We start from the raw sequence: 24,529 nt of genomic DNA, 5'->3' as shown, positions 1-24,529 counted from the left end.
TAATTTCTCCATATCCTCACCAACATTTGTCACTGTTTGTCTTTTTTATTCTAGCCACCCTAGTGGGTATGAAGTGGCACGTAATTATGGCTTTGATTTTCATTTTCCTAATGACTATTAACATGGAACGTGCACTTATTGGCTTTTTGTGCCTCTCCTTTGGGAAAATATCTATTCACTCATTTTTTTAAAATTTGTTTGTTTGTTTGTTTATGGCTGCCTTGGGTCTTCGTTGCTGCTCGTGGGCTTTCTCTAGTTGCAGTGAGCGGGGGCTGCTCTTCATTGTGATGCGCAGGCTTCTCATTGCGGTGGCTTGTCTTGTTGCAGAGCATGGGTTCTAGGTGCACAGGCTTCAGTAGTTGTGGCTCGCGGGCTCAGTAGTTGTGGCACATGGGCTTAGTTGCTCCGGGGCATGCAGGATCTTCCCGGACCAGGGCTCGAACCCATGTCCCCTGCATTGGCAGGTGGACTCCTAACCACTACGCCACCAGGGAAGTCCCTGTTTATTTATTTTTAAACTTTATAAAATTCACTCAGTTGTAAGTATTCTTTATATATTCTAGATACAAGTCTTGTGATAATTTTATGTGTCAACTTAGCTGGGCCATAGTGCTCAGACATTTGGTTAAATATAACAGCATTCTGGATTTTTGTGTGGGGGTGATAAGATTAACATTTAAGTCAGTGAACTTTGAGACAAGATTAACATTTAAATTGATGGATTTTGGACTTCCTGGGTGGCGCAGTGGTTGAGAATCTGCCTGCTAATGCAGGGGACATGGGTTCGAGCCCTGGTCTGGGAGGATCCCACGTGCCGCGGAGCAACTAGGCCCGTGAGCCACAACTACTGAGCCTGCGCGTCTGGAGCCTGTGCTCCGCAACAAGAGAGGCCGCAATAGTGAGAGGCCCGCGCACCGTGATAAAGAGTGGCCCCCGCTTGCCACAACTAGAGAAAGCCCTCGCACAGAAACGAAGACCCAACACAGCATAAATAAATAAATAAATAAAATCGATGGATTTTGAGTAAAGTAGATTACCTTCCATAATGTGGGTGGGCCTCGTCTAGTCAAATGAAGATCTTAATAGAACAAAGACTGACCTTCTCCAAGCAAGAAGGAATTCTGCCAGCAGATGGCCATTGGACTAGAACTGCAACATCAGCTCTTCTATGGTCTCCAGCCTGCCAGCCCATTCTGTAGATTTTGAACTGGCCAGCCTCTACAATAATACGAGCCAATTCCTTAAAATAAATATCTTTATATATATATACATACATACACATCCTATTGGCTCTGTTTTCTCTGGAGAACTCTAATACAACTCCCTTATCACATATATGATTTGCAAACATGTTCTCCCATTCCACATTACTTCTATAATAGAATAAGATGTGCAGATATTAATATTAAACTGAGAGTCTGTCTTTATGTTTTAATCTGTCTTTACGTTTTAATCTCTCCACCCTGCCACAAAATACACACACACACCCTTCTACTTCTTTCTCCTTCAGAAGCAGCCATTTGCCCCACAGATGGGAAGACACAAAGGAACCAGGGAGATCTAAACAGATAACTTTCCAAATTCAGAGTCCTTCAGTCCAGAGCAATTGGGAAAGAACGGTTCTTTAAATTCCCTCCAGCTTGGCTTTGAATAGCAAGAGCCAAACCTAAAGGAAGGGAAGAAAAAGTTTAGTCATAACAATAGATTTCAAAGAGAACCAATAATGTTCCTGTCTACTCCACCAGTTTCTTTCCCAAAGAGTCTAGGTCTGTTTAGAATGATAAAAAGAGAGCTTCACAGCACTCCAGTAACTCATCAAGTACAGGACTTTTCCCTTGTATTACTCACAATTGGAGAGAATGCAAAGGAATCTGGGAAAATGCCGACATGACATGGTAACACCAAGGAACAGTTGCACGGCTAAAACAATGCACATTTAATCAGCCCTGGGGTACCTTGCAGTAACCAAAAGTGCCTGTGTTACGTTAACCTCCTTTTCCAATGATGATCCCTGGACAGAAATCTGATATTTGCTTCTTACCATATTATCAAGATGAAAAAAGCTTTCTTTCCTTGCCTTTTTTCTATTTTTCTCATCATGTCCCTCTTAATATTTCAAAAAGTCTAATGAGTATTATTTGTCTAAGATATTATCAGGGCCATAATAGTATAAATATCCCAAAATGAAAACATAAATGCCCCATCTAGGGACACAAACCAAAACGACCCATTATTTAGCCTCAAATGTGTCCAAGGTCCAATCATATAAAGTTGCAGACTCAAAGGCATAGAGCTCTTAAAAAGCTGGTGAAGCAGAGGTATTTTTCATTCTAAGACAACTAAATCCAATGTTTTAATGAGAGAATTGGACATGAAACAGATTTCAATATAAGCAAAGAAGTGGTTCTCATATGCTTTATTTTCCATTTAAAAATCAGGAGATTTAAATATAGCACCCATGTCCCACTTCTATTCATATGAAGGAAAAATGAGCTATACCAGAGGTAAAAAGTGAATTTGTTGGCTTAACTTGGTTCTTCAATCTGACATTTTCAATTTTCCTTGAGTTATCTAAACATTTTCACCCTTATTGGTGAAAGCATAACTCCTTCCCAAATTAATTTTCAAGCTCCTATGTGACATGATAATAGGTAAATCTCTGCTCTGCCTCTCTATAAGAAAATGTTTCTACTTGTCATTTCCTTTAAAGATGTCACTACAGCCCTGATATGTGGATATGTATTAGACATTGAGTTTATTTACAGTGACTTTTCCCTATTATGTTTGGGTAGGTAATCACTGAAAGGAGCTATTTCTCAGATGGAGATTAGCTACGGGTTGTTCCATCTATCTGAAAAATGTAATTCATCTATAGAAACTAATTATGTGTCCATAAAGGAAGAAGGAAAGTGTGTTAGGTTACTACAGTAAGAAAAAAGATTAGATCCTATTTATAATTTCACAGCTCTTTTCGTTTACACATAAATACTTCCTAGGCTTTCAGAATAGATTCCAATATTTGACTAATTCATTCAAAATAGTTTTCACTGTACTATACAGGATAGTATAGAGGTTAATGAAACCAGTTTATAAAGTCAGACCTTGCTATTCCCTACATGTGCCTAAAAATTATCTTACAGTTTATTTTACAAACTATAAAATGGCTTCCCTAGAAAATCAACTCTGAAGCTCTTAAAATGATCTCTGGTATTTATTAAGACTTAATCTGAGTCAGATATGAGAAGAACATACTAGGGTGAGAATGAAGGTGAATAATTATTGAATCAATTATTCAGTAATTAATCAATTATTCTCAGCCCTGTACTTCAATTTGTCTTGCAAAACACAACCTAAAAAAAATGCTGGGATTGTTGCTCTTGATCTGGATAGACCTTTGGCCAAGAACCTCTTTATATCTATGTGTAAACACAACTTCTCAAACTAACTAGAGAAAACTTTCCTATGTTCCTGAAAAAGGCACGAGAGATTTAATATACAAAGGAAATATTTGTACTATGTGATATAAAGGGAATGGAGAGAGGGGCACTAAATTGCTACACTAAGAATAAGGATATTTGTTTCTGTTTTATAATCTCATAAAGAAGAACACATAAATGGGTACATCTACACTAGAAATTATGGAAGGGGGTAAGTGGGAGTGGGATGGGCAATGGCAGAAATGACCTATATAATGGTTTCTCTCTCAGCTTTAAAATAGGAGGCCCCAAGCGTCATTTATTTGTCCTCCAGTCACATGTACCCTCCTAAATCACTTTACCAATAACATTATGTTCGTTCCTCTTTCTATCTGCTTAATATTTTTTTTCTCTCTCTCAGTCCTTGACTACCTTGTCCCTATTCTTTAATTTTTTCCCCCTTATGCTGGAAGTATTGTTTCATAATGAATACAAGGAATGAAATAGTCCATAAGAAAGTAAATCAACATACAAACATCTAACTTCACCTGGGTTATTTTATCTAAATAATTGGTCTGTCCCTTTATAATCCATTCTTCTCACAGAGAGATATCATTAAAATATAACCCAGATCATGTCATTTTTATGGCTTAGAACCCTCAAAATCTTCCCACTGCACTGAGAACAAAAACCTTATCACAACTCCTTATCACAACCGGCAAAGCCCTCTGCCATCTGGCCTTGCCTATTTTCTCTAGCCTCATCTCACCCTACTATAAACCTTTTTTCTGTTCCTTAAGGACAGAAGACTTATTCCTAGTTTAAGACCGTATGCCTTCTCTTCCCTCTGCCCTGTACACATGGCATCCCATATCTGCATTTCGATCTCAGCTTAAATACCACCTTCCCCAGAGAGGTCTTCCCTTAGTAAACCAATACAGTGTGGCCATCTCACTCGATGACATTTTGATGCTATTTTCCTTAATTCTCATCTGTACTTCCCAATGGAACATATGATTTGGGAGGACAAGGCCCTGAATCCCCAGAGTTTGGAATAATTACTGGCACGTGGCAGATGCTCCATAATATTTGTTAAACAAACAAGGCTGTAAACTTCTTTGTTAAATGCAATGATTATACTGTCTTCTTTTCAAAATAATCTGGGATTCTTTCATTTTCTTGTAGATGTTGTAGGAAAAAAGCTCATTTATTATGCAAGCAAATTTCCCTTTAATGTTATGTGACATTGGTATTGCTTTTGTTCTTCCAAATTTGCTTCACTCTATCTCATACATAATTTAATCTAATTTCTCATTGTGCTTGTTTATTCAACTTGAGTTGAACACTTTCATGCACTGGTTAGTATATTCATATGTCTACCTCATATTTTGTCTGTTTACTTCATTTGTGTATGTCTTCAAAACAAATGTGTGGGCACTTAATCATCTGTTTCTATTTTCATGCAGCTTTGCTATAGACTGTACTGTGGCTCGTATAACACAAATTAAGGCATCTTCTGATTAGAAAATCTGACATAAAATACTAAAATATTTCTTCGGTCAGAGTTATTTATAGAGCTATGGCTATTGTTTTGCAAAACATAGCAAATGCTTCCACAGCTGTGGAAAAGAAAGAAAATGATTACAGGATTTCATGGGATTTAATTTTATTTTATTTTGGACGGGCTTGATTGGGGCCAGTAAATTTGTACTTTAGTTCATTTTGTTTAAAGAAAAGAAAAAGAAAAAGGTCATCAGAGAGTTCTTCAGTATACTCAACAAGGAAAGCAAAAAACAAAAGAACTCGGAAAAGCAGTTTTACATTTACAGAGGTTGCAAGTACAGTGGTTGGCACATTCAGAGAGAAATGCAGCCAGTATTTTTTCTCATGAATCTTTTATACTTGAACATAGGAATCAAATGTGACTTCCGCTTTACTTTGTGTTCCCATATAAGATGACAGAGACCAATAAATCCTAGGAAAGCTCACTGTGATAAGACTCAAACTAAGAATTTGTGGATATAAACCTTTGAAGTTCTATGGATCATATAATTACTGGTATATAGTTAGTACCTAGAGACAAAAACATTTCCAGTTTCTCTCTATTGTAGCACAACTCCAAAAATTCTTCAGCCTCCTGAGACTAAAATCCATTGATCCCACAGTCACTCACTGGCCCTTGCTCCCCTTCTTCTTGCACAATCGAAATTCCAGGGTCAGTCACTACAATCCTTCCTTCACATCCATCCGCAACTCCCTATTCCCTCTTTCAACCACTCATCTTTTCCTGGCAAAATACCAACCCTGGTTAAATCCCATTCTCTGTCTACTTGGAACTTGAATCCAGGCAAACAAATGGGGTTGAAAAAACATACAAATGGGCTTGTAACCAAGACAGACTTAATGGTTCCCTCACTTTGACTAAACTTTAGACAGCCTTCTTTCTGACACTAGGCTCCTGATCTCCCTTTTCTTGGAGCATTTACTTTAGAAAGTTTTCAACTGTAAATTCTTAATTTGCCTGTTTGAGATGCACATCTTCTTCCAGGCTGTTGGCACCGGTTGTTTTACAGCTCAGGAATGTCTTTCTCAAGAACCTAGGAGCCATTCCTTAGAAAAGTAATCAAGAAGAAGATAGCGCCTCTATCTCCCAGTCTCTATGGGTGGATAGGAGCCTAACTTCCAGAAGGGACAATCAGCAAGCACAGATGAACTAGTCACACTGACCAACCTCCTCCCTACTGGAGAACCACTGTTAGAAAAGGTAGATAGCGAGATATGAGCAAAGAAAGGGGGGCACGGGCCACGTGGCAGGAAACCATACATCTTGTGAACAACAGGGGTCCTGGAGACAGACAAAGAAAGGCGGGAAAAGGCAGGAATCTCCAACGTTCAAATGTAACTTTTTGTCCATTAGGCCCTCATTACAATAAAATTAACCTTGTAGATAAGAATTTCCCATCATGCACTGACACCATGACACTTCCAATCAAGACTAAATAAGGACAAAAATCCCTCCTCCCCTCGGGAAGGTGGAGGTGGGATGAAAATCAGTGAATACGAGCCAAAACCCCTCCCTCCTCAATGAATAATCTGCCCAATCATTTTCACACCCCATATAACTAGCTTGACAAAGAAACTCAGGGTGGCTGTTTACCTGAGTCTGCCAGCTCTCCCCTTGAGAGCTTACTATTGCTTAATAAATCCTCACTTTGCTTTCTTGACTTCCATCTCATCTCTGAATTCTTTCTGAGACAAGAACCTACTTTCTGATAACACCCTACTGGAGTACTTTTCCACCAGCTCACTCCAGTGCTTAAAAATCCTCCCACCTTTTGGCCCCACAGAGTGGAGTTTGATCTCTCTCTCCTATCGTACAACTTGAATGAACTCTTTTTGCCTGTTTAATTGAGATTAGGGATTGGTAACATCAAACAGGGCCTGAATGATGACTGTCAGTCATACTGTGTATTCCTAGTCCATTCCCTCTTCTATTTTTCTCATACCTTCTCCTCTGTCTTCAAACCTCTCAGACCTCTACCCCATCCTCATCCTCAGTGGATGACCTTGCTTTCTAGATTATAGAGAAAATAGAAGATATCAGAAAAGGTTTGACAGAGTGCCAACCACTCCATCAGTCCCCACCCCATCTGCATATGTGCCCAGATACTCTGCCTTCTCTGTCTCTATAGGCACTAGGGACCCTATCCCCTTGTGTTCACTCAAGACACTGCTTGTATAAACCTCCTCTCTTTTTCCTGCTTCAATATTTCTTATGCTTTATAGGTTCTGTGAAAAGTAAGTAACAGTGACACTTTCACATTCAGGCATACAATTACGTGTGTAAAATATGCTTATATGCTAATAAAATATGTACCCAACTGCTAATTTCTGTTATAAATTTGCTAATCTGAAGCTTCAGAGTAGCAATTATTACAATCTTGCTTTACACCAATTGAAATAAGAGATAAATACGCAGTCTCTCATTCTTGGAAGTCAAAGTAACAATATGTTTGCCAGAGTGAAAAGTTTTTTTCCCTCTACAGTTACAATGATTTGCACATTTCTAACTGTGTATAAATGTCGGATATACTGAGCTGCTTTTTATTTGGAGCCAAATATATAGCTCATGTCAGTGCTCAAAATTTTTTAAAAGGGCTCTCTGCAGTTTGTGACTTATTGCACAGCTGTGATGGGCTGAGTCTCATCTCAAAAAGGTCAAGGGCTAAAAACAATTACCTCTTCAAGGACATCAGCAAGCTTACTGAGTATCTCTTCAGGAAGGCTCTGGAATGTTGGCACACTGAAAAACAAGACAGAGATGATGTTGAACGCATGCACAGCAACTCATTTTTATAAATAAAACAGCAACACATCTGAAAGAAAATACAAAAGGATTTCATGACAAAGAATCTGCCAATGAAGATCACAGTAATAATTTAAGCATAATTTGATGACTAACATGGAAAAGGCATGACGTACTAGAAAGAATTGGAGATTGGACAGAACCAAGTACAAATCCCACTTTTATTTCTTTGTGTGACCTTGGATGCCTCAGCTATAATTGGGAGAAACCACTCTCTCCCTTATCAGCCTGCTCTCACCAAATTCCTTCCAATTCTGTCACCTTCTCTAGGTCCCCCTACACACACACACACACACACAAACTTTTCTACAGGTCAACTGCTACCCATTCTTAAGGACTCAGCTGGATTGATGATACATTCATACATTCAGGCCTGCAAGCATTCATTCAACAACACTGGAAACTTCCTACTCTCCCCAACATCTCCCAGCTAGATCAGGTCCTCCTGTTTATGATCTCTTTTATCCCTTCCTACAACTATAATTAGATAATTAATCAGATATTTGTTACTGGGCATCTTCACTGCTAAAATCAAACTCCACAAAAATAAGAACGGTACTATATCTGTCTTGCTCAGCCCCTGTATTTTCAGTGATTTACTAATAACAACTCAAGAGCATGTGCTGAATAAAGTTATGAAAGCATAGACATACAAATGCTTCCTAGGACAGTTATACGGATCAGATCATATAGAATAGAGAAAAGAGTCAGACTCATAGTAGACACTGAAATAATGTCTTCTCATCCTCTTATTAGGGAAACTCACTGACCAGCATATGGAAATACTAAATGATGTTGAATACACAAACCAAAGAAACTTATTTTATATGGATAATGCTGACTTTAAAAGGAAAAAAAAAAAACCCATCAACATAAAATTCTTGAAAATTTACTCCACTGGAAAATCTAACTAGGATGTGGAACTAAATCCTTATTTAATCTTATCTCAATGCTTGAATAGAGAAAAGACTATAAATGAGTGAAAATACATTTGTATGTATGATATCTGACTTACAGATCAATTGTTAGGTAAACTTGATCTTTAGATAAATTGCCATGGAGCAAAGTTATTTAAATGAGTTAGTTAAGTTGGATGAGACTTGTTTCAGGTTTGTTGCTATAGAAAAACAGTTCTGGCTTGATTAGAATAATGTAATGAAAGAAGCCATAACATAATGCTTGGATATAAGCATGAAAGTTTTAATGTTAGTTTGTCACTCTGATTCCCATTCCTTAGTGTAAAGCCTATTGATAAAATCCTAAGGTTTTATGTAGAAGTATAACATTTCACCCAGGACCATGTTTCATCAGATTTATTGCTGTGGTCTGAGCCACGTGGGTTTTAATTTCCAGAAGGCAGTCTATTTCAGCAGCTGGATGGAACACATCACAGAAAGAGACAGGAAGATAGAGGAAGCTGTTTCCATGAGCTATGCAGGTAGAAAAATTTAGCCCTTCCTTGTTCTTTTAATGAGCTATATTTCAGTTTCTTCTGAGATATAAGAATAATTAGAATGTTTCTATCCCAGGGGGTATTTATGGAAAACACAAACTACAACTGAGTTTTTCTCATTTTATTATAACTGGCTGCCTTCTTTAGACAGCCTCATTACTTCCATGCTAAGTCTATGTCAAGCCACTCTACAAAACTTTCATTTTCATGAGCATTCTTATTCATGAGAAAAAAAAATTAGTATTTGCTTGACCACATAACTCACTAAAGAAAACAAAGACATTAAGTTTTAGGGGGCGCATTTTAATTAATTATCTTTTACAATTTTACTTAGTTATTTTTTATTTTTTTCAGGTTTACTGAGGTATAACTGACAAAATTATAAGATATTTAAAGTGTACATTGTGAAAAGATTCCTCCCATCCAGTTAACCTAGTTAATTAACACATCCATCACCTCACATATTTATTCTTCTGTGTATGTTTGAGATCTTTAAGTTCTATTCTTTGCAAATTTCAACTATACAATACAGTGTTATCAACTATAGTTTACAGTAGTTTGTAACCCATTTCCCCTATTCCCCAGGTCCCTGACAACCACTGTTCTATTCTGTTCCTATGAGTTTAGCTTTTTATTTAGATTCCACATATAAGTGATGCCATGCAATATTTGTCTTTCTCTGTCTGGCTTATTTCACTTAGCATAATGCCCTCAAGGTCCACCCATGTTGTGGAAAATGCAAATGGCATTTCCTTCTAATATATTATTGTATGTTATACAATAATATTCCATTGTATATGTATCATGATCTTTTAAAATTTAAAATGCCTCAAAACGTTCAGCAGCATTTATTACCAATAAAAATTAAGGATGGTTTTAGAGAAGAAACACTCTAAAGAATTCTTCGTAACAATTTAAGCACTTTCAGATTTAACAAAATGGAAATCAATTAACAGAAAATAAGTGTCTTCACTTTTATAAATTATACTTGAAACACTTTTGTAGCCATCTTTAAAATCTTAAGATCTTTATTTCTCTAAATACTAGACAATTCTCAGAAATTAATTACATAAGAGAACTTATCAGTCCACTGATAGCTTGAACACCAAGAATAAAACAGTTGAGCATATTCGTAAGTTTAAAATTCTACCCATGAAATGTTTGATTTTTTCCCAATACATCAAAAGATATTAATTTAAACTTCACTAGTGTGTACATGTGATAACTCAAGATGAAGTTGTCTATGATTTAGAAAACTTAAGGCAAAATAATTATAAGGATGAACTTCCATAAAATGTTTAAACAGTAAAGAGTATTTTCACTTATTGGGGGGGTGCAGGGGGAAGAACTCATAACAATTTACATGCTAATTACAAGTAATTCTTATGGATCTATTAAAACATTTTTGTTCCCTTAGGATTTGCAGTAGGTCTGAAGTTACAAAATGTACTTGACTGTAATATAATAGAGATGACTTAATGTGTGGAGCTTTTCCATTGGATTTTCTGGTTGAATAAAGTAAGGACTTGGAATTTGTCATGACAATAATAGAAGATGAGATTTGAATGCTTTCTATTTTCCAGGCACTGGGCTAAGGGTTTTACAGATAATATATTTTATTTTTAAACAGCTTTATCAACGAACCATTATTACTATCATCCATTTTACAGCTAAAACAACTGGGATCTTGAGAGTTTGCCTGAGGTCACAACACTCAGTACTGATAAAGAGAGGATAAAAATTTCCACCTGAATGACTATGAAGCTAATCATTTGCTGAACTACACACTTCACCGTAGAATTATTTAAAAATGCCTCATGTAAGTTTTAAAACCATGCCATATTCTTTTAATGATTTAGAAATTAAGCAATAATATTAACATCCTTTGATTCAGTGACTTCATTTATTAACCAACTTTTTGCGATGAAAAATGTCAAATAAATGGAAAGGCTGAAAGAATAGTTCAAGAATCCCCTGTACCCCCATCACCTAGGTTAGCAACTGTTAACATTGTGCCATCTTTGCTTTATCTACCTTCGATACATCTAATTTTTATATGTGTATTGATAAATAGATTTATAGATATTTTTTCATGAAAATCTGAAACTAAGTTGTAGATATAATGAAATTTTACTTCTAATATTTAAGCACACAGATCTAAAAATAAGAAAATATTTTAAAATAACTATAGCATTATCATAAGAAAAATTCACTCAACTCCATAATATCATCTAATAACTATATTCCATGTCAAATATTACCTATTGTTCAAAATTTTCTTTATTGTTTGTTTTTTTCTTTTCAAACCAGGATCCAGTAAAAATCCACATACTGCTTTTGGCTATTCTACTTCTATAGTCTCTTATTCCACAACCATCCTCCTACCTCTCCCCCCATTACACTGATTTTTGAAGAGACAGGGACAACTGTCTTATTGGATGTCCCACATTCTGAATTTGTCTTAGTAATTTTATTTTTGATAACCTACAATATGAAAATAACAGCTAATAGGAAAAAAAAAAAAGGAGACTCCCCAGGACCCTTTCAAGAAGAATCCTGAAGTCAAAATAAATAGTCTAAGTTGTAATTTGCCTTTTTTACTCATATTCTTTCACATGTGTACCATACAGTAGACTCCTCCAGAGGCTATATAACATCATTATTTTGATAGTTAATGGATGTATGCTTAAATATTCCTGTGTTTTCTAGAATTTTTTAAGGTAGTAGTAGGTTTATGATAAGCATGTTGTTTACAGAAATTAATTCAATATTATTGCAATGCTTCTACTGTGCTCTTACTAGTTTTCAGCTACCTACTATAATCTCTGTAACCTTATCCAATAAATTGTCCTTTTGAACTTGTGAAGCTTTTCTTGTCCTTAAGTGGAAAAAGTTACAAGTAAATACATTTAGATATCATGTGTTGCAATAATAATTTTGTAGTTTTTCAAAAATATATCTAACTTTAAAAAATTTATCTAAAACTTGTAATTTTAGAATTTCATAATAACTATTAAGAATCTAATAAAAGAAACTTTATTATACTGTCTTATTTTTACGGATAGATTTACTTTGAGAGGGGAGATTAAAAGACATATTCTCAAGCCATAGCTGCCAATTTCTAAATATAAAGACACCGAAAAATATGAAAAGGACACAATCAAATAATTTTCTGAATCATGGATGGGATAAATCTAGTCCAAAGAAATGTGGAGACACTCTAAATAAGAAAGAAAAAAGTGACAAAATCTAACTTTCCTTCAGCATTATAGATGATAATAATTTACCTTATTGTCCTATACAACAGAACATTTTAAAAATACTATTATCCAAGTTATGATGTCATTTTGCACCCATTCGAAATTTAAAGGAAATTGAATTTTTTTCATGTAGACATGATGTTTTTATTTTTAATTCTTTTCTAAAATTTATTTATTTTTTATATAGCACGTTCTTATTAGTCATCTATTTTATACATATTAGTGTATATATGTCAATCCCAATCTCCCAATTCATCCCACCACTACAAGCCCCCTGCCACCACTTTCCCCCCTTGGTGTCCATACTATTGTCCTCTACATCTGTGTCTCTATTTCTGCCTTGCAAACCAGTTCATCTGTACCATTTTTCTAAATTCCACGTATATGCATTAATATATGATATTTGTTTTTCTCTTTCTGAATTACTTCACTGTGTATGACAGTCTTTAGATCCATCTATGTCTCAACAAATGACCCAGTTTATGCCTTTTTATGGCTGAGTATAATTCCATTGTATATATGCACCACATCTTCTTTATCCATTCGTCTGTCAATGGGCATTTAGGTTGCTTCCATGACCTGGCTATTGTAAACAGTGCTGCAATGAACATTGGGGTGCATGTGCCTTTTTGAATTATGGTTTTCTCTGGGTATGTGCCCAGTAGTGGGATTGCTGGGTTATATGGTAGTTCTATTTTTAGTTTTTTAAGGAACCTCCATACTGTTCTCCATAGTGGCTGTATCAGTTTACATTCCCACCAACAGTGCAAGAGGGTTCTCTTTTCTCCATACCCTCTCCAGCATTTGTTGTTGGTAGATTTTCTGATGATGCCCATGCTAACTGGTGTGAGATGATACCTCATTGTACTTTTGATTTGCATTTCTCTAACAATTAGTGATGTTGAACAGCTTTTCATGTGCCTCTTGGCCATCTGTATGTCTTCTTTGGAGAAATGTCTATTGAGGTCTTCTGACCATTTTTTGATTGGGTTGTTTGTTTTTTTAATATTGAGTTGCATGAGCTGTTTATATATTTTGGAGATTAATCCTTTGTCCGTTGATTCGTTTGCAAATATTTTCTCCCATTCCGAGGGCTGTCTTTTCATCTTGTTTGTAGTTTCCTTTGTTGTGCCAAAGCTTTTAACTTACATTAGGTCCCATTTGATTATTTTGTTTTTATTTCCATTACTCTAGGAGGTGTTTCAAAAAAAATCTTGCTGTGATTTATGTCAAAAAGTGTTCTGCCTATGTTTTCCTCTAAGAGTTTTATAGTGTCCGGTCTTACATTTAGCTGTCTAATCCATTTTGAGTTTATTTTTGTGTATGGTATTAGGGAGTGTTCTAATTTCACTCTTTTACATGTAGCTGTCCAGTTTTCCCAGCACCACTTATGGAAGACACTCTCTTTTCTCCACTGTATATCCTTGCCTCCTTTATAATAGATTAGTTGACCATAGGTGCATGGGTTTATCTCTGGGCTCTCTATCCTGTTCCATTGATTTATACTTCTGTTTTTGTGCCAGTACCATATTGTCTTGAATATTATAGCTTTGGAGTATAGTCTGAAGTCAGGTAGTCTGATTCCTCCAGCTCTGTTTTTTTCCCTCAAGACTGCTTTGCCTATTCAGGGTCTTTTGTGTTTCCATACAAATTTTAAGGTTCTTTATTCTAGTTCTGTAAAAAATGCCACTGGTAATTTGATAGGGATTGCACTGAATCTGTAGATTGCTTTGGGTAGTATACTCATTTTCACAATACTGATTCTTCCAATCCAAGAACATAGTGTATCTCTCCATCCGTTTGTGTCATCTTTGATTCTTTCATCAGTGTCTTACAGTTTTCTGAGTATAGGTCTTTCACCTCCTTAGGTAGGTTTATTCCTAGATATTTTATACTTTTTGTTGCAATGGTGAATGGGATTGTTCCCTTAATTTCTCTTTCTGATCTTTCATAGTTAGTGTGTAGGAATGCAAGAGATTTCTGTGCATTAATTTTGTATCCTGCAACATTACCAAATTCATTGATTAGCTCTAGCAGATTTCTGGCGGCATCTTTAGGATTCTCTATGTATAGTATCATGTCACCTGCAAACACTGACCATTTTACTTCTTTTCCAATTTGTATTCCTTTTATTTCTTTTTCTTCTCTGATTGCCATGGCTAGGACTTCCAAAACTACGTTGAATAATAGTGGCAAGCGTGGACATCCTTGTCTTTTTCCTGATCTTAGAGGAAATGCTTTCAGTTTTTCACCATTGAGAATGATGTTTGCTGTGGGTTTCTCATATATGGCCTTTATTTTGTTGAGAAAGTTTCCCACTATGCCCACTTTCTGGAGAGTTTTTATCATAAATGGGCACTGAATTTTGTCAAAAGCTTTTTCTGCATCTATTGAGATGATCATATGGTTTTTATTCTTCAATTTGTTAATATGGTGTATCCCATTGATTTGCATATATTGAAGAATCCTTGCATCCCTGGGACAAATCCCACTTGGTCATGGTGTATGATCCTTTTAAGGTGTTGTTGGATTCTGTTTGCTAGTATTCTGTTGAGGATTTGTGCATCTATATTCATCAGTGATATTGGCCTGTAACTTTCTTTTTTTGTACTATCTTTGACTGATTTTGGTATCAGGGTGATGGTGGCTCATAGAATGAGTTTGGGTGTGTTCCTTCCTCTGCAATATTTTGGAAGAGTTTGAGAAGGTTGGGTGTTAGCTCTTCTCTAAATGTTTGATAGAATTCACCTGTGAAGCCAACTGTCCTGGATTTTTGTTTGTTGGAAGAATTTTAATCACAGTGTCAATTTTGTTACTTGTGATTTGTCTGTTCATATTTTCTGTTTCTTCCTGGTTCAGTCTTGGAAGGTTATACCTTTCTAAGAATTTGTCCATTTCTTCCAGGTTGTCCATTTTCTTGGCATAGAGTTGCTTGTAGTAGTCTCTTAGGATGCTTTGCATTTCTGCGGTGTCTGTTGTAACTTCTCCTTTCTCATTTCTAATTTTATTGATTTGAGTCCTCTCCCTCTTTTTCTTGATGAGTCTGGCTAAAGATATAAAATTTTTGTTTATCTTCTCAAAGAACCAGCTCTTAGCTTTATTCATCTTTGCTATTGTTTTCTTTGTTTCTATTGCATTTATTTCTGCTCTGATCTTTATGATTTCTTTCCTTCTACTAACTTTGGGTTTTGTTTGTTCTTCTTTCTTTAGCTCCTTTACATAAGGTTAGATCGTTTATTTGAGATTTTTCTTGTGTCTTGAGGTAGGCTTGTATAGCTATAAACTTCCCTCTTAGAACTGCTTTTGCTGCATCCCATAGGTTTTGGATCATTGTGTTCTCATTGTCATTTGTGTCTAGGTATTTTTTGATTTTCTCTTTGATTTCTTCAGTGATCTCTTGGATATTTAGTAACGTATTGTTTAGCTTCCATGTGTTTGTGTTTGTTACTTTTTTTCCCCTATAATTGATTTATAATCTCATAGCATTGTGGTCAGAAAAGACTCTTGATATGATTTCAGTTTTCTTAAATTTATCAAGGCTTCATTTGTGACCCAAGATGTGATCTATCCTGGAGAATGTTCCGTGTGCCCTTGAGAAGAAAGTGTAATCTGCTCTCTTTGGATGGAATGTCCTATAAATATCAGTTAAATCTATCTGGTCTACTGTGTCATTTAAAGCTTGTGTTTCTTTATTAATTTTCAGTCTGGATGATCTGTCCACTGATGTAAGTGAGGTGTTAAAGTCCCTCACTATTATTGTGTTACTGCCGATTTCCTCTTTTATAGCTGTTAGCAGTTGCCTTATGTATTGAGGTGTTCCTATGTTGGGTGCATATATATTTATAACTCTTATATCTATTTCTTGGATTGATCCCTTGATCATTATGTACTGCTCTTCCTTGTCTCTTATAACATTCTTTATTTTAAAGTCTATTTTATGTCTTATGAGTATCAGCTTTGTTTTGACTTCCATTTGCATGGAATATCTTTTTCCATCCCCTCACTTTCAGTCTGTATGTGTCCCTAGGTCTGAAGTGGGTCTCTTGTAGACAGCATATATATGGGTCTTGTTTCTGTATCCATTCAGCCAGCCTGTTTCTTTTGGTTGGAGCATTTAATCCATTCATGTTTAAGGCAATTAGCGATATGTATGTTCCTATTACCAGTTTCTTAATTGTTATAGGTTTGTTTTTGTAGGTCCTTTTCTTCTCATGTTTCCTACTTAGAGAAGTTCCTTTAGCATTTGTTGTAGAGCTGGTTTGGTGGTGCTGAATCCTGTTAGCTTTTGCTTGTCTGTAAAGCTTTTGATTTCTCCATTGAATCTGAATGAGATCCTTGTTGGGCAGAGTAATCTTGGTTGTAGGTTCTTCCCTTTCATCACTTTAAATATATCATGTCACTCCCTTCTGGCTTGTAGAGTTTCTGCTGAAATCAGCTGTTATACTTATGGGAGTTCCCTTGTATGTTATTTGTTGCTTTTCCCTTGTTGCTTTCAATAATTTTTCTTTGTGTTTAATTTTTGTCAGTTTGATTACTATGTGTCTCAGTGTGTTTCTCCTTCAGTTTATCCTGACTGGAACTCTCTGTGCTCCCTAGACTTGGGTGGCTCTTTCCTTTCCCATGTTAGGGAATTTTCGACTATAATCTCTTCAAATATTTTCTTGGGTTCCTTCTCTCTCTCTTCTCCTTCTGGGACCCCTATAATGTGAATGTTGTCCCAGAGGTCTCTTAGGTTGTCTTCATTTCTTTTCATTCTTTTTTCTTTATTCTTCCACAGCAGTGAACTCCACTATTCTGTCTCCCAGGTCACTTATCCGTTCTTCTGCCTCACTTATTCTGCTATTGATTCCTTCTAGTGTAGTTTTCATTTCAGTTATTCTATTGTTCATCTCTGTTTGTTTGTTCTTTAATTCTTCTAGGTCTTTGTTAAACATTTCCTGCATCTTCTCGATCTTTGCCTCCATTCTTTTTCCGAGGTCTTGGATCATCTTCACTATCATTATTCTGAATTCCTCTTCTGGGAGGTTGCCTATCTCCACTTCATTTAGTTGTTTTCCTGGGGTTTTATCTTGTTCCTTCATCTGGTACAAAGACCTCTGCTTTTTCATTTTGTCTATCTTTCTGTGAATGTGGTTTTCCTTCCATAGGCTGCAGAATTGTAGTGTTTCTGCTGTCTGCCCTCTAGACATGATGAAGTTTTTAAAAGCCAAAAATTGTTTTGTACATCTTTTCAAAGTAGCAATGAAAAGTAAATGAAGCATCTGACAGAGCTACCATATTGCATTGACTGGGGGAAGCCACACAATAGGTGAAAGAAAAAAAAAAACCTTGTAGAGCTGACTTTGCTGACTGCCTGCTGGAGAAGTCAGTTAAAGAAATCATTTCACTGCCTCTTTCCAAAGATACAGTACCTTGCTGAATTAATGACTTTGCTGCAGACACAAAGATGGGTGAAAATCTTGTCCACAGAATTGTACTTCTGCCTTACAAATGGATTAATCTACAGTCATGGCGGGACTTGCTATTTGGCTTGTATTCATCTGGTAGCAGAATCAACCAATCATGAAAAAAGACAAGATTGTATATGAATGCTTGGCAACAAACACAAATGGTACTGAGCTATTTGGTATGGAATTAACTTTTCAAATCTAGGTTTATCAATGGAACGACTATGTTGCACTGATGGTGTAAAAGGAACAGTGGCCCCTCTACACAAATTAAGGCAGTAACAATAAAGTATACTAGTTGTCATTATATTCTTACCAAAAACTCACAATAAAAATAAAGTAAAATTCCAGTTTTACTTTAAAATATTTTGATGAAACACTAAGTTACTAATTGTAGTAAATTTTAACCCTTGACTACACATCGTTTTAATATCATGTGTGACAAATGGCAAGCACACATAAAGCACTTCTGCTGCTTCCTGAAGTACAAGGTTTTCTCAAGGAAAATCACTCATAATTGCTGGAGTTGCAAGCTGAATTAGTCACTTTTTTCGTGGAACATCATTTTTTACTTGGCAATAACCACAAACTGTAGTTATTCAGACTTGAGTATCTGGCAGATAACTTTTCGAAAAAGAACAAAGTGAGCCTGACACTTCAAGAGAAACAATAGACAGCATTTGTTGCCAATGATAAAATTCAAATTCTCAAATGCAAGTTAAAATTTCAGAAAACTTTTATCTGCCACTGTGGGCTTAACAGCTTTCTAATAATTGAAGACTTTTCTGATGAGATCATTGACGAATGCTGATATTAACAAATATGATTCTTTTGATATTGTAAATTTTGTAATTTCTACGCCAGTATTTTGCAGATGACTAATGCATGATGTTACAAGATCATGCAGGGGAAAGATCTATTCAAAGTACAAGATCGATCAATGGATTTTAATGTAATAAAGTAAGAAAAGTTCATTGATATGGTTTCAGATTCCACACTGCAACTAACCTGTACTAAACTACCCTTTGTTGGGTTTTAGTGTAGTGTCAAATAAGAATGTCCACAATTATCTGAAAAGGCCATTAACATACTTTTCCCTTTTTCTTCTCCATATCTTTGTGAGGCTGATTTTTTCACATACTTCAACAAAAACAACAGAAATTCAACAGATTGAATAATATTGAAGCAGATATGAGAATCTGCTGTCTTCTTCTAAGCTAGATATTGACAGATTTGCAAAAATGTAAACTCAAGTTTCTCTTTCCACTAAGTTTTTTGGTTTGTTTTGCAAAATAGTTATTTTCATTAAAAATAGCTTAACATGTTTTTTTTGCCACTTTTTTTTAACACTACATTGGAGGAGAAAGAGGCTGAGGGCCTCAAAGGTATAGAGTTGAATCCACATTTCCCATAGAACTGTGGAACGTCTATGAATGGGCATGTGATAAGATGCCAAGAACAAAAAACAATGCAGAGGTTTTTACAATGCGATACAAAGCTCAGTTACAAATATGTACACTGGTATTCAGAAACAGACACCTCTCTTAATGGAGGAAGAAATTATAGTGAAAAAGAAAAAGTGCCATGCTGAATAAGGAGACAAATCAACAAAAAAATAAACTTATAATACTGTGAATGAAAGACTTCGAAGACAAGTGCTTAGGTAAACCCACAAGACAAAATCAGTTATTTGGTAGGATTGCCATGAATCTACACACATTTTTTAATTGATTAATTTTTTTTACAGCATCATACAAGAGTATATTTAGTGTTGTAAGAAACTGCCTGTCTCCACAGTGCTGTATCTAATTTATGTATATTTTGATGTTTTTTAATGACTTAGTAAATAAGTATTTTAAAATATACTCATTTTTAACTCTTAATACAGTCAACATCAATAAAAAAAACCCACATGAGATTTGGAAAGAGTAGAATTAACAGAGGTGGTGAGAAGTGGTTGAGTTCTGTTATATTTTGGGAGTAGAAGCAGCATGATTTCTTGGAAGACTAAATGTGGGATGAGAGAGAAAGAGGGGAGACAAGCATGACTCTTTACAGTTGGAAGGAATCTATAAAAACAGTTCAAGTGTTTTTCATATTGAAAGCAAGTTTTTTTTTAAACCTATGTAGTAGCAAAGGGTTTGATTTTATCAGAAGGTCTTAGTTTTTAAATATAACCAGAGAGCATCAGATGTAGCCCCATATTTATAAGATATCTCTTGAACAAACATAAGTCTGGAAATAGCTCAGCAATGTCCTCAACCTAGAGCAGAACATACAGAGTTATATTAATTATCTTTGGGTAGCATTTGGAAAACAGTTGCCTTTTTATTCTGTCATGAGAAATCAGCCTTGTACCCAGTTTAATGCCAAAAATATTGACAGCTATTGTTCATTGAAGGCTTCCTACAGTTCATGCCAATTGAACAAAAGCAGAAATATCTGACTTACCAAAGAAATCAATTTCTATTGATGAAGAATTAAAGTAAGCGTCCTTCATAATCTTACAGCTATCTAATCTTTCCCCTTAGTGAGCTCAGCAAAAGGTTTTCTGCCCTCAACATACTTTTATCCCTTAATTGAATCGTTTGGCACTGATCTTGGTTCATTCTGTTATGCAAGTCTTAAAACTGGTCCTCTTTCCCCACCACCTTCCTTGTCTCCCACCCCAATATACTTTACACATCACTGTCAGATTCATTTTCTATCAGCAACATTTAGCCCTTATCACAATGGCTCCAACCCTTAAATAGCTGCCTATTATCTTTCACCAGATTCTAAGAATTAGAAGAATCATTTTTCTTGCGTGTGAAAATACTTTAGGTAAAACAAATCATTATGGAGACATGAGGTATAATTTTACAATCTATGTGATAACATATAAACTCCTTATCCAGGAAGACTTTATAGTAATTAAGCATATGAACTTTAGAATGAAAGGGAACAGGTTGAATTAGGCTCTGCTACTAATTATCAGCTATGCTTTTGGCAAGTAAGCTGACTTCACTAGGTCTCAGCCTCCTTAGCTTTCAAAAGGGGATGATACCGCCTGCCACATAGGGTTTTGGCAGAAATAAGCTGAACAGTAGACATAAAACATTAAGAAGGTGCCTGGCACATAGGAAACATTCAGTAAACATTTGCAGCCACCACAATAATATGTATTTTTTTCTTGTTCTAAATGTTATTATTAATCCTCTTTAATAATTAAAACAAACTTTCTAATGCATCAGAAATGAATCTTAGTGAAGACTCAAGAGTGACAGAAATATCCATTTCTTCATATTCTTAAATGAAATTATATTTGATTTGGAGTATCAACCCTTATTTTTCAGTGAGATATTTAATCACATTCATTGTTTAGCTCTTCTTCAAGGTCATAACTGAACCCAGGGGTCATATCATGCCCAGAAGGTGGGGAATAAAGTCTCTAATCTCTCTGCTATTAAGGTCACAAAGAACCCTTGAAGTCCAATGTCTCTCTGGTTTTTTGCCCACAGAGGAGGAAGGGAGCCTTTGGTCAAGCTGGGAACTCTGGCGCTTCCCCTCAGCTTCCTTAGGCACGTCCAGGATGAGAAACCCACTCTTGGAAAAATATAGCCAAGATCCTCCTCTTTCTCTTTTGACTCCAGAAATTCTTTGTAATCTCTTTATATGAAGTTAGGCTTTAAAAATAGATAGGAAGGGGCCTCCCTGGTGGCGCAGTGGTTAAGAGTCCGCCTGCCGATGCAGGGGATACGGGTTCGTGCCCCGGTCTGGGAGGATCCCATATGCCGCGGAGCAGCTGGGCCCGTGAGCCATGGCCGCTGGGCCTGCGCATCCGGAGCCTGTGCTCCGCAACGGGAGAGGCCACAACAGTGAGAGGCCCACATACCGCAAAAAGAAAAAAAAAAAAAAAGATAGGAAGTATCTTATCTTCTGGAAGATTCTAGGACTGAGCAAAAAATCAAATCAAAATTGCAAAGAGTGGTGGCACAGTGGCTAAGAATCCCCCTGCCAATGCAGGGGACATGGGTTTGACCCCTGGTCCGGGAAGATCCTGCGGAGCAACTAAGCCCGTGCGCCACAACTACTGAGCCTGCACTCTAGAGCCCGTGAGCCACAACTACTGAGTCCATGTGCCACAACTACTGAAGCCTGTGCGCCTACAGCCCGTGCTCCACAACTAGAGAAGCCACTGCAATGAGAAGCCCATGCACCACAACGAGGAGTAGCCCCAGCTCACCGCAACTAGAGAAAGCCCGCATGCAGCGATGAAGACCCAATGCAGCCAAAAACTAAATAATAATAAAAAAAAAATGCAAAGAGTCTATGAACCTGCCTGGAAAAGGGATAATATAGGGGGAAATATTTCAATAATTTATATTTGAATAAACTGTCCTCCAAATCCCTTTATTTGCAGGTCCCTAATTCCCTGTGCAAGCACCATCCACTACAACCACCCTTTCCCCACACACATTGGTTTTGATTGTTTTTGATTTATTAGTCTTTGAATCCCCACATGTTTATGTAAACTTCTTTAAGATTCAGCTCAGGGACAACCTCTTCTGGGAAATGGTCCCTGGCAACTTTCTTTCTCTAAGTAGGTATTTTGCCCAAATAGCACCTACACTTGTACTGTAACCATGTGTTAACATATTTGCCTCCTTCCAAAAATGTATAAATTCTTTGAAATCCCTGCAGTATAGCAACTAATATCATGGATTTTAGAATCAGAGGAAGAAAAAAATAAATGATGATTTTGAATCCCAGTGCCTCTACTTCCTAGCTATGTAACTATGGGCAAGTTCTTTAAAGCCAAAAAGTTCAGCTTCCTTAGTCAGGAAATGAAAACAAAACCTAGCTCCTGGAGCAAAGTATTAATAAGTATGAAGCACTTAGCAAAGAAGCTCTGCCATGGAGCAAACACTCAAAGGGACATATAATTTAGCTTGTAGGATACTATACAACATAGGGTGTGTCATGTAGTAGGTACTCAAAAGCTTGCAAACTGAAGGAATATATGTAATAAAGCCAAACACAATAAGGCAATAGTGGTTTTGATCCAAGGTCACTATGTGGAGATGTGCAGTTTGCACCCTGTACGAGGCACCTGCATGGGGGATGGGTGAAACTCAGCCCAACTACTCTCTGCATGCCTCTCAGCCTGCCCTGGCAGGGGCTGCATCAACCTATACAGAAGGCCACTTCTTATATTTTAAAAAATGTGTCTTTATTAAGCAACCTTAGTCTTTTCAAGGGATCTTCTGCTTGATATTTTTCAGAAAACCACAGGAATATTTCCTTGAGGCAATTTACTCAAGAAGAATTCAGAAAAGAAAGTTATTTATTGACTGGCAGAGTCTACTTTAAAAAGTATTAGAGTAGCTTTTTCAAAGAACCCACTGAAGAGCTACTTTCAAAATCATACCTAAGGTTACTCTGGTGCTCCTGTCAAAATGACCGTGAGGTGAGGCGTTAATAACATACTTTATGAAATTACCTCTGAAATACTTATTCTAACACTGGCTAGTTCAGAAGATCACACTGTACCTGACCTTTGCTCTGTAAATCTTACAAGAGCCTGTGCCTGAGCAAATATAAAATTGGATGGGTTTTTTTAGAGTTAAGCAAATCATACATGATTGTTAAAACTAAAAAAAAAAAAAAAAAAAAAGGAGTATTATGACAAACTACGCCATTTTAAATATGTAATGCCACACTAATGATAATCAGCCTAAAAGGTTCTGCCCAGATTTCCTACCCAATCTTTTGAACCTTGGGATGAGTGATGCTCTGGCCCCATAGGCTAAGCCTCTCTACAGCAGTGTTTGTCCACGGGCCTCCACTGGCACCTGGGCACCTTCACTGTGCAAGAATGTCCTATGTACTACATCTCCCCTTCCTACTGGTAGTAGTCCTGTCATGGTGATAAGCAGACATCCTCCAGGACTGATGCTGCCCCAAGATTAGAACCATCACTCTATAATTTCATTATTTTCCCAATTCACCAAGTGAGTTCACTAACTGTTCTGCCTGAAATCTCAAAACGCCAGGTAACTGAATACTTACTCAAGCTTCCATCTCCCCGTGGCTTCATGGATGTCTGTTGCCCAGTAACTTGAACACTGAAGGACCATCGGTTTAAAGTGATTCTGGAACCTAGCTGTCTACAAAGAGACAAATGGGACCTAGGACCCTTCATTCTCTGTTTACGGCAGTTTCCAAAGTCACATTGCTCAAAGCACTATTTATCAAATATATTAATAGGCATTCCACACCAAAAGGAGGGTTCCATGGACAAATAAGGAAATTTTGGTTATTGAAAATTAAGATTTTTTTCTTTACTACAGAAGTTATCAGCGCCTTCATCTTGAAAAAAGTTGAGAAGCTAACCACAGAGAGACAAGAAATAGTATTTTGCAAACTTATTTAATAGTATTTTACAAACTTATTAGACAAGAAAGAGTATTTTGCAAACTTATTCAGGATTATCTATTAACTTGTTGAGGAACTAGAGTTCCATGCTGCATCCTTTAGAATCATTGACTCATATTAAGATGACAGAATTCACAATTGTCCTTACGTTTAACATGGAAGAAAAGTTA

The 24,529-nt window shown here is 36.4% G+C and overlaps 1 protein-coding gene across 2 annotated transcripts in view; it reads right to left on the bottom strand.

The window, feature by feature from the left end:
• PRKG1 (protein kinase cGMP-dependent 1) overlaps nucleotides 1-24,529 on the bottom strand; it is a 1,262,482-nt gene that overhangs the window by 344,801 nt on the left and 893,152 nt on the right. For both annotated transcript variants that reach the window (XM_060102657.1, XM_060102651.1), the window contains exon 5: nucleotides 7,656-7,719. In XM_060102657.1, coding sequence (XP_059958640.1) covers nucleotides 7,656-7,719 — 64 coding nt within the window. The remainder of the gene's footprint in view (nucleotides 1-7,655; nucleotides 7,720-24,529) is intronic.

This window comes from Mesoplodon densirostris, chromosome 1 (genome assembly GCF_025265405.1).
Source record: "Mesoplodon densirostris isolate mMesDen1 chromosome 1, mMesDen1 primary haplotype, whole genome shotgun sequence".
In the NCBI taxonomy this organism is placed as follows: domain Eukaryota; kingdom Metazoa; phylum Chordata; class Mammalia; order Artiodactyla; family Ziphiidae; genus Mesoplodon; species Mesoplodon densirostris.
The sequence above is the reverse complement of the archived record's forward strand: the minus strand, read 5'-3'. Positions and strand labels throughout refer to the sequence as shown.